Below are 14,504 nucleotides of genomic sequence, written 5' to 3'. Positions count from 1 at the left end.
TGGGAGGCTGCTCATGATCACCGCCTTGCTGTGCTTTGCACATCTGAGAGAGCAGGGAGAGAGCCTTGCTGATGGTTGGAAGGGAGAGGTAGAGACTTTCAGAATGTTATGAATGGCCACTGCATACTGCAGCAAATTGTCAAGGCCACAAGGTCAGGGGATGCCTTGAGCTCCTACTTTGAGGCTAGGAGCTGAAATGTTGCAATGTAATTTGATTGTGCATTGTGGCAGGGTTTCATTGCTCTGTATGGGCTAGTGAAAAAAGTTTATTTTGCTTTTTAAATACTTTGTGCTATGGTTTTGAGAAAGGGCATTTTATTATGTGCATGGGAGAGGTGGTATGTTATGAAAGTTTATTGAACTTTTGTCAAAAATCACTTACTGAACATCAACTAGTGTAAACAACAACATTTATTGATCAGAACTGTGTATTCATCGTAACAGGAACCACAACATAGAACAGTGCACACAGTGCAAGCTTTACTCAACGGGACGCTGCAGAAGTGCAGCATATGATAAAAGTACTGAATGCACACGTTAGTGCTGCACAAGTCACAGGCATATGTAAGGGCAGGATTTCTACCTAGTGTCTTTCCTTGGCACGTGGAGTGACACAGGAAGAAAGCATTGTTTGTCATTATGGGGTCGAAGGAGGGCTCCCAATGCTCGCTGTTTTCAGTCTGGTGGGTGGGGTGGGGAAATGCCTGTGGCCGGAGTTTTGGAAGGGTACTGCTGCTCCCAGCTGCTCACGGATTGCAGGGCTGGAATGGGTTGGAGTTGAGGTGGTGGGGCTGTGGCAGAATATGGCGCCATCATGTTCTCTGTCAAGACAGTCTGTTCTTGCGTGAATTCCAGGAGCTGCCTCTGTCTCTCATTCTCTCCATGTTCTCTGTCCTCCCCCTGCAAGAACTTCCTCCACTCCTTTGGCTTCTTATCCCTCTTCGACAATGCTGTCCTGAGGTCCTCAAACATGGTCTTTAGCCTTCTTTTCCCTGGCCCAGAGATTAGTCAGCCATTTGGAAGTTGCTAACGTCCTGTTCACGGGGGCTGAAGCTGGGAAGCAAGAAACAGAAGTAGTTATTATAATTGCCATAGGGACCAGAATCGGAATGATAAAATGTTGCTTTTTCCTCAGTTTCGGAATGCCATTTCAATGGTCCCTTCTCAACCTGGGGAGAGCTTCACCTTACTCCCTCTTTGCACATGACTCCTGTTCTAATCCTAGGCAGTTGGTGCGGTGGGGGGCTGCAGTAGGCAGGGGGGCTCAGCCAGTGCTTTGCATGGGTGGGGTGGTGGGGGTAGGTGGAGGGATTTGAAGGTTTGCCTGGGCTGGGGAGTTGCAGAGGCCATGTTAGTAACTGCATGTGCACCTAACGTCGGAGGATGTAACCTTAATACAGATCACCAAGAGCAAAGAAGGGACTGGTTCAGAAAGACGATGGGAGTTTAATTCTCTGCATTTAACTCAGGCAATATACCTCATGAAATGCTAACAGAGCTGGAATCTCAGGGCATTAAACTGTGAAGCAAAGTCTTTTATATCGTATTACTTTCCTGTAAGTGATGTTTCACTAAGCATGTCTACATTACAACCACCATGGTACCATTAGCTTGACTGTGGCAGGAGGACTGGGGGCAGTCCACAGTGGACGACTGGGAGAAGGGCCCACAAGGAAGACAGAACCAGGGCTGCAGAGCGGGGGCCTGGTGTGACAGATGAAAAATTTCCTGGTGTGGGAAATGAAAATATCAGGGAAGTAAACCCTGCAGAACTCTAATTCTGAGACATGGACACCATTTTGAGCATGAGAGGAGGGGGACAGAAGCAGAGTTCACATCTACCCAAAATGGTGGCAACTAATGGGCTCCCAGAACAAAGTTTTAACCCCATCAACACAGTTTAATTGTAATACAGCACATCATACTTACTGGCCGAGGCCCTCTGCCCAGGACTATCTGTTCCTTGGGGGTCTGGTCAGGCTCTAGCCTGGAGAAGAGATCCTGGCTTTCTGGGGACACCACCTCCTCCTCCTCCGTGTCCTGGTCGGGACTGGGGTTTTCCTTGGTGCCTTTGGCACTATCCTCAATGTACCTGGGAAAATCCAATCCAGCTCCTTAAAGCAGAGGTAGGTAATTGCAGCACTGTCAGGCCATGTCTGTCCTTGGTTGTTCTTATAATTCTGCCGGCAGCACTGCTTCCCTCTGTTGCAAGAGTGAGCCACATCTCAGGACAGCCCCTCTTGGTCATCCTGCCAGTGACGCACCTTCCCTGTGTTGCAGGACTGAGCCATGTCCCAGGATGGATCCTCTCGGCCATTTGCTTAGCTGTACACATGTATATTTTCTCCTCAGGGTGGCTGCTGTTTAGGCATGACTGCACTGGCTCCTCTCCCCAGATTGCAAGGAAACCCCTGTGCTGCTCATCTCCAGGTGTTTGCTGTAACACTCCAGGAGTGTGGAATCTGTGCCCCACCATTTAAACATGGGGACATCCAGTTGCCACGAGCCCAGCACAGCAGACAGTGTACACACACAGACAAGTCAGTCCTGGCGTGAAGCGATGCAGTGTGGGATATCAGTGGTAGGACTCAAAAGTTGATCCAAAATACAGATGTGTCCATATGAACATTTCTCCACATTAACTCATTCTGAAATGAGCCTAAACCACTTCAAAGTGGATTATCCAATTCGCACAGTTGATTTGGAAGAACTATGTTGTGTGGACACAGCCCATTTTAATTAGAAAAACCAGCAGTCAGTCTGCAATAAAGCCCTGTGTACCCAAATCCCTAGACAGAGCGATGAGCCAAGAAGATGAGTCTAGCAGCAGCATTCTGATAGACCTGATGGAGGCAAAGTCCAGAAGAGAAGGGTTCACACTTTCCAGCCCATTGTACCAGACCTGTGGGACTCTCTGTGGCACCTCCGGGAGGACTCAGAGCACAATTCCCTGGTGCTCATGGGTACATTTTCAGGCACCCGACACTGATGGCTAATGAGGCAGGAAACAACTAACATGAGCCACCATGGATCAACTTGAAGCTGCTGAACGTTCCCCTTTCCCTTACAGGTTTAGGGAGCAGCTGGTATCATTGAAAAAATCAAACATAATGTAGCACAAAGAACACTGATGAAACAGGGGAGGATGGGCTTGAAGCTAATGCACAGGACTGGGAACCAAGGAGGCTGAATTCTGTTCTCAGATCTGCCACCAACAAGCTGTGTTGCCTTGGATAGGTCACGTCACCTCTCTGTGCCTCAGTTTTCTCATCTGTAAAACGGGGAAAGAAAGCAACACTTCCCTAGCTCATGGGGTGCTGTGGGACTGCATTGATTAGTGGTTGAGAATGGCACTGTGATTCTTGGCTGGAAGGCACATGGGAGTTTTATTCCTACATGCACAAACAAGTTATACACCCCACCTATGGCTGGAGAAGTCATCCTCGCCTGTTTAGGCTTTATACATCATCCTTGTACAGAGCTCAGAGCCTTCCAGACTCCCATGGAGACTTCCCCAGCTGGGGATGGCCACAGCTGACAACAGGATGGTGCTACGCTCCAGGGAGAGGGTTCCACCAAAGACCTCTTAGAAAGCAGGGCAGTGTGGAGAAAGCTTGGTTCTTACCTGAAATGACCTCTCCCCCATGGCCTTGCTTCAGGAAGGAAAAGACAGTTTTCTGATGGTAAGCACAGTCAATACAGGCCTGTACTGCCTGCTGCAGCACCACAGAGGCACGGGCTGGTCCAAAATGGTCAGGCAGCTGCTGAACTTTCTTCTTATCCAGGTGAGGCCCGGTGCTGCTGGTCTTGTTCAAGTAAATGCAGACTGCAGAGAGAGAGAAGGCTCAAGGTTACCCTGCGAGAGCTGCTTGCCCAGCGTATGCATCGCTGCTTTGCAACAGCCTTTCCCTCCTGCCAGCATGGAGCCTGCCTGCTGTCATACGCTCACCATTACCCTGCGAGAACCACCCGCCCACAGCCCTGCCCTCCTGTCAGCACAGAACCTGCCCTGTCATAGGCTCACCATTACCCCACAAGAGCCGCCCACCCACAGCCCTGCCCTCCTGCCAGGACAGGGCCTGCCTGCTGTCATACGCCCACCATTACTCCGCGAGAGCTGCCCTCCCACAGTCCTGCCCTCCTGCCAGCACAGGGCCTGCCTTCTGTCATACGTCCACCATTACCCCGCGAGAGCTGCCCTTCCACAGTCCTGCCCTCCTGCCAGCACAGGGCCTGCCTTCTGTCATACGTCCACCATTACCCCGCAAGAGCCGCCCGCCCACAGCCCTGCCCTCCTGCCAGCACAGGGCCTGCCTTCTGTCATACGTCCACCATTACCCCGCGAGAGCTGCCCTCCCACAGTCCTGCCCTCCTGCCAGCACAGGGCCTGCCTTCTGTCATACGTCCACCATTACCCCGCAAGAGCCGCCCGCCCACAGCCCTGCCCTCCTGCCAGCACAGGACCTGCCTGCTGTCATACACTCACAAACAGGGTGAACCAAGCCAGTCCAGCATAGCCACTAGTCTGCTGCCCACCAGCACAAGGCATATTTAGAAGAGGTACAAGCCCACAATGCTGATTACTCACTTCCCTTGGGCTCATCCTCCATCCTCCTAGTATCTCCTCCACGGCCCCTGTCCTAGTGCTCCAAGTATGCCAAGCTGTGGGCGGGTTTGCACAATGGCATGCGGAGCGTCCGGATAACAGTTGAGATTCTAAAAGGAGCCTAAGGGAGTTCAGCACCCAGCTCCCATTGAATTTCCAGCCTAGGTCCCTTAGGCTTCCTTGGATATCGGTCCAGCTGTGCTGAGGGGGAGTGGGCCCAGCCCATACCTTGTGCTGGGCAGAGCTAGTAACAGACTCCCCTTTCCGGGGTCAGCTTTAGTTCTGACTCAAGAACGGAACCCCACAGAAACCTTAGTTGGTCTTTCTAGGCTCTCGACCCTTGCTCCTTTTTGCCCAACGCAACTCTGGCTGCCTCTCCACGTTACTAGGAGCTCAGTGGACCCAGCAAGACACAGCAGCAGACACGCTGACTTTTACTGCAGGGTTCTGGGGTGACTCGACGGCAGAGGCTGCCCCCCTCTCTGGTTTCAGAGAGAACAAGAGTGCTGTGGCCCTTCCTGCCTCAGAGCAGCCTGGGCCCGGAGAAATGCCCCTCCTAGAGTGGCTGCGTTGCTCGCATGAGTGTGCAACCATACGGCTCCAAGAGAGCACTCTGCACCTGGCTGCAAGGTGCACCTCAGCCCAGAGTGAAAGGTCTCGAGTGTCTATGCAGACATCCCTCTATGAGCAAAAGGAGCGTTCAACCCACAGGGGATGCCTCTAGGTACCGCTAAGCAATAATTTACGGCAGGAAAACGCAGTGCAATCGCCTAGCTCTAGCCATGGTCCTGAGAAGCAGAGGAGATGAGGGAAGCCCTGGGGAGCCTCTGGGTCTCTTTCCAGCCTGATTCTTCTCTGCGTTAGGCCACTCTCATTTCTGCACTGGCCACACTCGCTGCCACATTTGGAAATCGTGGCATCTTCACTTGATATTTTCTGGGTTCCCCCAGATTCCTTAACTGCATCATCTTCACTGAGGGGGTGACCCCAGCTTACCTGTGGGGGCCTGCATGGCAGAGCTGGGGATAGTAGCAGCATCCTGGGGCACAGTGCTTGTGTCTGGCTCTGGGGTGCTCGTTGTTGGAGAGGTGGGGGCTGGATTCAGCAAAGTCCGAGGTTTCCTCTGCAGAAAGGGATTGGGAAGAGTTCTCCTTTTACACAAGCTCACCATCCTGCCCCGCCCTCCGCCCTCATTAGACCCCGCCCCCATCCTGATTTACCCTCCCACCCACATCAGACCCCACCCCCAACCCTGCTCTACCCACCCGGCCACCGCCCTCATCAGACCCCACCCCCATCCTGCTCAAACCCTGCCCACCAACCTCCTCAGACCCCGCCCTGCTTTACCCCTCCACTGCCCTCATCAGACCCCGTCCCCCCCACCTCTGCCACCGCCCTCAAGAGACCTCGCCCCCCCCATCCTGCTCTACCCACCCACCCCCCACTGCCTTCTTCAGACCCCACCCCCTGCTTGGCCATGCTTCCTGACACTTGTAAATATGCTTATCCCTGTGGCCGTGAGGCTGGAGTCTAGTTACTCCCTCCATTCCACACCCCTGCCCAGCGCATGTGCTGCCAGGCCCTGCGGGGCTGAGGAGCTGGAGTCTGGAGATGCTCCCAACCCCCACACTCCATGGGTGTGCTCCCATTACCCGTCAGTCCTAGGGCTGGACTTTGCCTCCTACACATACAAAAGCATAGGGGACGGAGGGTGCTGGGGGTGCGGTTTCCATCACACACAGGCGTTACAGTTTGGTTCACTGGCTCTCAGCACCCGCACTGTACAAATTGTTCCAGCTCCCTGCACAAAACACAGCTGCTCTCCACCCCAGAGGCACACACGCCCCATTCACATGTGATCACAGACACATACCCTGTCACCTACCTTACTACCAGGCTTTGGTCCCCTCTTTTTGGGGAATTTCAGAGGCTCCACCGACTTGGAAGGGGTAGGGATGGGGTGATGGATCAAGGCCTTGGGCGTCCGGCCGCGCTTCTTGCCCGACTTGCGACGCTTTTGCTCAGGTTGGAGCCCCAAAGCAGTCTTCAGGCTGCCGTGCATGCTGGGCTTCTCGGCACTTCCTTCGGAGACAGGGAACGGGCTCTTTGGAATCACAACTGCAGTCAAAAGGAGGACGACGACCATCGTTTACACACGGTGACGTAATTACTCGTGCACACAGCTGTGGGTCCGAATATGAGTGGCTTCTGTCCGTAAACGCCGCCATCCCCAGGCAGCAGCAACCTTCGCTGAGCCCTAATTAGAGAGCTCAGAGCTGAGCGTGCAGATGGTTTTTCTACATCTCATGTAGGAGCCCAAATCCCCTGACTTCCAGTCCAGTGCTTTAGCCATACGGCAGCCCTTCCTCCTAAAACATGGGACACTCTGCCTTAAGTTAGGTGGACTGCTCAATTATCATAAGAACATGAGAACAGCCACACTGGGTCAAACCAATGGTCCATCCAGCCCAGTCTCCTGTCTTCCAGCGGTGGCCAATGCCAGGCATCACAGAGGAAATGAACAGAACAGGTAATCAACAAGTGATCTATCCCATTGCCCATTCCCAGCCTCTGGCAAACAGAGGCTAGGGACATCATCCCTGCACATCCTGGCTAATGGCCATTGATGGACCTGTCCTCCATGAATTTATCTAGTTCCTTTTTTAACCTTAAAGAAAAGGAGTACTTGTGGCACCTTAGAGTGCCAAAGTACTCCTTTTCTTTTTGCGAATACAGACTAACACGGCTGTTACTCTGAAACCTTTTTTAACCTTGTTATAGTCTTAGCCTTCAGAACTTCCTCTGGCAAAGAGTTCCAGAGGTTGACTGTGCGTTGTGTGAAGAAATACTTCTTTCTGTTTGTTTTAAACCTGCTGCCTATTCATTTCATTTGGTAACCCCTAGTTCTTGTGTTGAGAGAGTAAATAACACTTCATTTACTTTCTTCACACCAGTCATGATTTTATAGACCTTTATCAGATCCCCCAGTCGTCTCTTTTCCAAGATGAAGTCTCAGTCTTCTTATTCTCTCTTCATACAAAAGTTGTTCTTTTCCCCTAATCCTTTCTGTTGCCCTTTTCTGAACCTTTTCCAATTCCAATGTATCTTGTTTGAGATGGGACGACCACATCTGCACGCACTGTTCAAGATGTGGGAGTACCATGGATTTATACAGAGGCATTATGATATTCTCTGTCTTGTTATCCATCCCCCTCCTAATGGTTCCGAACATTCTGTTGGCTTTTTTGACTGCTGCTACTCACTGAATGGATGTTTTCAGAGAACTATCCACAATGACTCCAAGATCTCTAATTTAATTTAGCTAATGTAGACCCCATTTATATGTATAGTTGGGATTATGTTTTCCAATGTGCATTACTTTGCATTTATCAACACTGAATTTCATCTGCCATTTTGTTGCCTAGTCACCCAGTTTTGGGAGATCCCTTTGTACCTCTTCGCAGTCAGCTTTGGATTTAACGATCTTGAGTAGTTTTGTACCCTCTGCAAACTTTGCCCAACCACTTTTTACCCCTTTTTCCAGTTCTTGTATGAATATGTTTAACACTACTGGTCCCAGTACAGACCCCTGGGGGATATGGCTATTTACCTCTCACCATTCTGAAAATTGAGCATTTATTCCTACTCCTTGTATCCTATCTTTTAACCAGTTACTGATCCAGGAGAGGACCTTCCCTCTTATCCCACGACAGCTTATTTTGCTTAAGAGCCTTTGGTGAGGGACCTTGTCACAGGCTTTCTGAAAATCTAACTACACTATATCCACTGGATCACCCTTATCCACATGCTTGTTGAACCCCCTCAAAGAATTCTAGTAGATGGTGAGGCATGATTTCCCTTTACAAAAACCATGCTGACTCTTCCCCAACAAATCGTATTCATCTATGTGTCTGATAATTTTGTTCTTTACTATAGTTTCAACCAATTTGCCCAGTGCTGAAGTTAGGCTTACCAGCCTGTAATTACCAGGATTGCCTCTGAAGCCTTTAAAAAAAATTGGCATCACATTAGCTATCCTCCAGTCATCTGGTTCAGAAACTGATTTAAATGATAGGTTCACATACCACAGTTAGTAGTTCTGCAATATCACATTTCAGTTCCTTCAGAACTCTTGGGTGAATATCATCTGGTACTGGTGACTTATTAATGTTTAGTTTATCAATTTGTTCCAAAACCTCCTCTAATGACACCTCAATCTGTGACAGTTCCTCAGATTTGTCACCTAAAAAGAGTGGCTCGGGTTTGGGAATCTCTCTCACTGCGAAGACCGATGCAAAGAATTCATTTAGCTTCTCTGCAATAGCCTTAGCTTCCTTGAGTGCTCCTTTAGCATCTTGATTAGCCAGTGGCTTTACTGGTTGTTTAGCAGGCTTCTTCCTTCTGATATACTTAAACTTTTTTTGCTGTTACTTTTTGAGTCTTTGGCTAGCTGTTCTTCAAATTCTATTTTGGCTTTCCTAATTACATTTTTACACTTCACTTGCCAGAGTTTATGCTCCTCTCTATTTTCCTCAATAGGATTTAACTTCCACTTTTTAAAGGATGCCTTTTTGCCTCTAACTACTTCTTTTACTTTGTTGTTTAGCAATGGTGGCACTTTTTTGGTCCTCTTACTTGTGTTTTTTTTTTAGTTTGGATATACATCTAAATTGAGCCTCTATTACTTTTGGCACTGTACCTTTTAATTTCTGTTTAACTAACTTACTCATTTTTGTGTAGTCCCCCTTTCTGAAATTAAAAGCTACCATAGTAGCTACTTTGGTATCCCCCCCAGGGATGTTAAATTAATACCAAGCAGTTAAGCTATGTTCGCCTCTTGGACCAGATTCTGTATTCCATGTAGGATTAAATCAAGAATTGCCTCTCTCTTTGTGAGTTCAGGACTAGCTGCTCCAAGAAGCAGTCATTTAAGGTACCAAGAAACTTTCTTTCTGTATCCCGTCCTGAGGTGACATGTACCCAGTGTGCCGGGGTCAGGCCAGATGGCTACAGGAGAGTGATCCTATTGGGATCCAGGAACTGCTAAAGGACCCCTCCGCCACATCCCCAGCCTAAGGGGAGGATCCACAGGACCCGGAAGCCAAATGATTCCGGGGCACAACTAATAAAATAACAGGGACAGGAGTGCGGTGATAGAAAGTGCGGTGATAGGTGATACAGGAGAGTGATAGAAGGTAGATATATTAGCCCCAGATTAAGCAGGTCCCTTTCCCCTGAGTAAGATAATGGGCTGTTCAAGAACAATTAAGAAGCTACCAGAATCAATTAGGACAGGCAGGCTAATCAGGGAACCTGGTTTTAAAAAGGACCTCACTTCAGTTAGTGAGACGTGTGTGAGGAGCTGGGAGCAAGAGGTGCAAGAAGCGAGAGTGAGTAGGCGTACTGCTGGAGGACTGAGGAGTACAAGCATTACCAGACATCAGGAGGAAGGTCCTGCGGTGAGAATAAAGAAGGTGTTGGGAGGAGGCCATGGGGAAGTAGTCCAGGGAGTTCTAGCTGTCACGTAGCTGTTACAGGAGCCACTCCACAGGTGCAATCCACAGGGCCCTGGGCTGGAACCCGGAGTAGAGGGCGGGCCTGGGTTCCCCCCATCCCCCTCAACTCCCGATTTGAGACAAGAGGAGTTGACCTGGACTGTGGGTCCCACCAGAGGGGAAGGTCCCTGGCCTGTCCCCTGACCCACTAGGTGGGTCAGCAGAGACTGTGGGGATTGTTCTCCTCCCTCTCCCCATGCTGGCCAGTGATGAAGTTAGCTGAGTGAACGGCAGGTTTGAGCCACTAGCAAAAGTGGCCAAACTGAGGGCTGCCGTGAATCTCTGAGGTGAACAAATCCGCCAATAAGCGCAGGACCCACCAAGGCAGAGGAGGAACTTTGTCACACCAGTCAATATGGGGATAGTTGAAATCTCCCATTATTAATTATTATTATTATTACTGAGATTTTTATTTTTATAGCCTCTCTGATCTCCCTGAGAATTTCACAGTCACAATCACCATCCCGGTCAGGTGGTCAGTAGTATAACACTGCTGCTATATCCTTAATATTCAAACATGGAATTACCAGCCATAGCGATTCTATGGTACAGTTTGGTTCACATAATATTTTTAAATCATTTACTTCATTGGCACTGAACTCCCTGAGGAGCAAGGCTCTAGTCCTACCTCTTCGTATAAGTTACTTTGTTATCACGTCCTGCCCTTTCTTTACTGTATGTGGTGGCCTATCATGGAGAACGCACAGAGAACATTCCAAACAGGAGGGCCGGTCAGCACCTGCCTGACAGACACAGAGGCAGTGCTGTATTCGAAAGCCCCTTCTAGTACTTGTAGGCAAAAAGTCAAATTTGCAGTGCCCACAACTTTCCAATGCATTGCAGCTGCGAGATGCGGCCTTCACCCTCGATCCCTGTAGACTGGGGCTGCTACTCACAACCCGAAGTGCTAGCTCCTGTCCGGACCAAATAAGATGGCATGCTCCACTCAAGGTACTGCCCAACCTAAATGAAGTGACACACAATTGCCTGCAGCTGGCACCTGCAGTCCATTTGCACTTCCTTCTTAGGGCTCTCCAGGCTACAAGGTCAGTCTGCCCCAGTATCAAAACACAGCCCTTTGGGTACTTGCCTACTATTAAAGGGGACAGCCCCTTTTTCCTCTCAGCCCTTTTCTCAAGTTTCCTTGTTTTTCTGCATCCCCTTTATCCCCCCTTAGTCATTCATCTGCTCATCTTCTCATAGGGACAGGAGGTGAAGTGACCCAGCTCAGCAGATTAATATTTTGCTCTAGAATTTAAATATCTGTGAAAAAAATAAATAAGGCCCAAATTTTCAGGAATTTCCACTAATTTTGGGGTGCATCAGGTTTTGGGAGCCCAACCTGAGACACCAATGGATATTTCAAATGGAGGCACATAGATTAGTAATTGCTTTTGTAAATGTCCATCCAGATGTCTACCCTCATGGTCATGGAGAAAACCTTCAACATGTGAACTGAGTATAACTGATGCAGTGATGTCTGTCTAAGTCAACAGTTGTAAACAACAGCTTCCAGAGGTGAACTGCCACTCTTCATCTCCCAGACTAGAGGACTCCCTATGTGCGAGGGCACTGAAATGACAATACACCCCTAATTCCCGAGTCCCATCTCTTTACTCTTTGCTCACAGGGGCAGGCTCCAGACTTCTCACCTCTTAAGTGAGAGCCTGATATTGATTTCAACCTCTAGACGAGTGGGTAGGAAGAGTGGCAGTTCACCTCTGGAAGCTGTTGTTTACAACTGTCGACTTGTGCATTTGGTAAGATCCCTGTGATAACCCAGATGAACATGCTAGTGAGCAAGGGGAAATGCAGTTTTGGATCAGGTGAGCAGTAAGTGGCTGATCACCCCATATTCTGTCTCTGCCCATTAGAGGGTTACAAGCATTTGACACAGGAATGGGGTGGCCTAGCCTGCACCTTCAACAGCTATCTCACAGGCTTTACCAGCCTGAAGCCCTCAGCACGCAGAGCAGAGATGTTGCCAGCATCTCCTAGGCACACAGGCTATTCTAGATGTAGGCTGGAGACTTTTAGCTTCAAGGAAGGTGTCCCAGCCACAAGAAAGCCTCCTTAAGGCTATGGGCTCAAACCTTCCTCCCACCACAGCCTGAGGGAAACTGCTAAGGCCGGAGTGGGGACGAGCTCCTCATTTACGTCCAAGGAGAGACACACCAGACCTTGCTGGTGCAAACACAACGGCAACAAATGAACCAGAGAAGAGCACCCTGGGTCAAGCCTCAATGGGGGAATGCAGGCCAGATGGCTGGGCTTTATGAAGGTGCTCAGGCTCTACAGCACCAGAGGCCAATACCTAGGCAAAGGGCAGAGCCGAGAGGGGCAAGGCTCCACGGGGCAGCAGAGGAGCCTAGGAGAAGTGGCCTGTGGGAGGCCAGGGCAGGCTTGTGTGCACTGCACTGAGTCCATAAGCTCCAGCTACCAGCCACAATAGCAAGGGGTTTACTTGGGAGGAGGGATGAATACGAACTACGACCCTGAAGTGAAAAAGTCAGCAGTGTCCCCCTCAGCTCCTAGACCAACTCCTCGCTCCCACTGGTCACTACTACAGGAGAGGCAGCTGTCGGTCACAGAGCCCCGGCTATTTCCCACCAACTGTCCGAGGAGAGCAGTGCTGCTGTACGAGTGTCTCTCTGGTGGGGGCTCAGGCTGGCAGGGTGAAGGGATTCCAGCCCCCACATGTAAACAAGATGCCACACCCAGACCCTGGCAGAGGTGAGGTTAGCTCAGTGGACATAGCAGGCAAGGCTCTGAGGTCCATTCCCATCTCAGCCATGAATCACTGGGCCCTTGGGCAACTGACTCAGGCTCTCCCTCCTGCAGCTTACGTGAGAAAAGGAGACTTGCTGCACCTGGGGCCTGGGCCGTTGGGAGTCTGAGCTGCTTGCCCATCTCTCCATTTACCCAGCACCAGCTGGAATCGTTTACACCAGCACAAAGTGGGCGTGAAACACTACACTGCTGACTGAGAGCGTTTTAGACCCACGCTGTAATCGCTCTTCACTGGGGCAAACGACAACAACCTAGCCCTGAACTGGGCCCACTGTGCTTAGTACGTGGATAATATGAGATTTAGGATGACTTCACTTTTAATCTCCTTGCTTTTATGTGCTTGGCTCTGTAAATGATGTGAAATTGAAGGATTGGGCCAGAAGAAATCTGATGAGGTTCAGCAAGGACATGTGCAGAGTCCTGCACTTAGGACGGAAGAATCCCATGCACTGCTACAGACTGGGGACTGACGGGCTAAGCAACAGTTCTGCAGAAAAGGACCTGGGGATTACAGTGGACAAGAAGCTGGATATGAGTCAGCAGTGTGCCCTTGTTGCCAAGGAGGCCAAAGGCATATTGGGCTGCATTAGTAAGAGCACTGCCAGCAGATTGAGGGAAGTGATTATTCCCCTCTACTGGGCGCTGGTGAGGCCACATTTGGAGTATTGCGTCCAGTTTTGGGCCCCCCACTGTTGTCGGTAGCTACCGGTGTGGTGCTCTTGTCTGACAATAACAGTCGGCTGTGTGCGTGTTCCCTCTGTGTGCTGCCCTGGCTCTGTGCAGATAGCTGACGCAGCAGACCCCAAGAGAACCCCCAATGACCACAGACTCTAGTAAGGCATGAAGGCACCTGCTCAGGTTTATTGTCAAACAAATCACAGTAATAGTTTCCTATAGACTCTACGGGACATACTATGAATTTGTGCCCCCTGGCAATGGACACAGCTCAGTCAGGGGCGGGACACTCCACTGCCCCCTCGGCTGGACAAAGATATGTGCTCCGGGACCTATTTTTATACAGTTGCAGGACAGATTACTCATCTCTACTGACATATTGAGGTACAGCCCCTTGACTCATGAGGGTGCTGTCTCCCCCTTTGATCACGTTGGTTCAAACAAACGGGTCTGTCCATTATGCTGTCCTTTTGACCCTGTCTTTGGGATGCACCTGGCTGTTCCTTGTTATCTCTGTGAAGTGTCCTTGTATTGGGATGTCCAGGTGCCATCTTGTCAAACGTTCCTCTTATTACTACTTGTATCATTAGCATTCTTTCTAGGAGCCCTTTCCTTACCAAGTTCTGCAATTAGGGCCTGCCTCTGGCTCACAGCCCAGCTTTGCTTAGCAATCCCTGGAAGTACTTTGGTTCAGGCTTTAGGCCTCAGACCAGGCCTCTGATACAAGGGTTTATGTTTCAGGGCCTCTTACTACACCCACTACAGAAGGGATGTGGACAAATTGGTGAGAGTCCAGCAGAGGGCAATGAAAATGATTGGGGGCTGAGGCACATGACTTAGGAGGAGCGACTGAGGGAACTGGGATTAGTCAGTCCACA

The 14,504-nt window shown here is 50.0% G+C and overlaps 1 protein-coding gene across 5 annotated transcripts in view; it reads right to left on the bottom strand.

Moving 5' to 3' along the window:
* Positions 1–14,504, bottom strand: part of SCMH1 (Scm polycomb group protein homolog 1) — a 112,486-nt gene that overhangs the window by 31,567 nt on the left and 66,415 nt on the right. For all 5 annotated transcript variants that reach the window (XM_077837636.1, XM_077837639.1, XM_077837638.1 and 2 more), the window contains 3 exons: positions 6,492–6,724; positions 5,603–5,729; positions 3,626–3,826 (listed from right to left, as the gene is read on the bottom strand). In XM_077837636.1, the coding sequence (XP_077693762.1) occupies positions 3,626–3,826; positions 5,603–5,729; positions 6,492–6,724 (561 nt within the window). The remainder of the gene's footprint in view (positions 1–3,625; positions 3,827–5,602; positions 5,730–6,491; positions 6,725–14,504) is intronic.

The sequence above is a fragment of the Eretmochelys imbricata genome, chromosome 19 (assembly GCF_965152235.1).
Source record: "Eretmochelys imbricata isolate rEreImb1 chromosome 19, rEreImb1.hap1, whole genome shotgun sequence".
Lineage (NCBI taxonomy): Eukaryota > Metazoa > Chordata > Testudines > Cheloniidae > Eretmochelys > Eretmochelys imbricata.
Note: the sequence above shows the minus strand (reverse complement) of the source record. Positions and strands in the feature narration are given on the sequence as shown.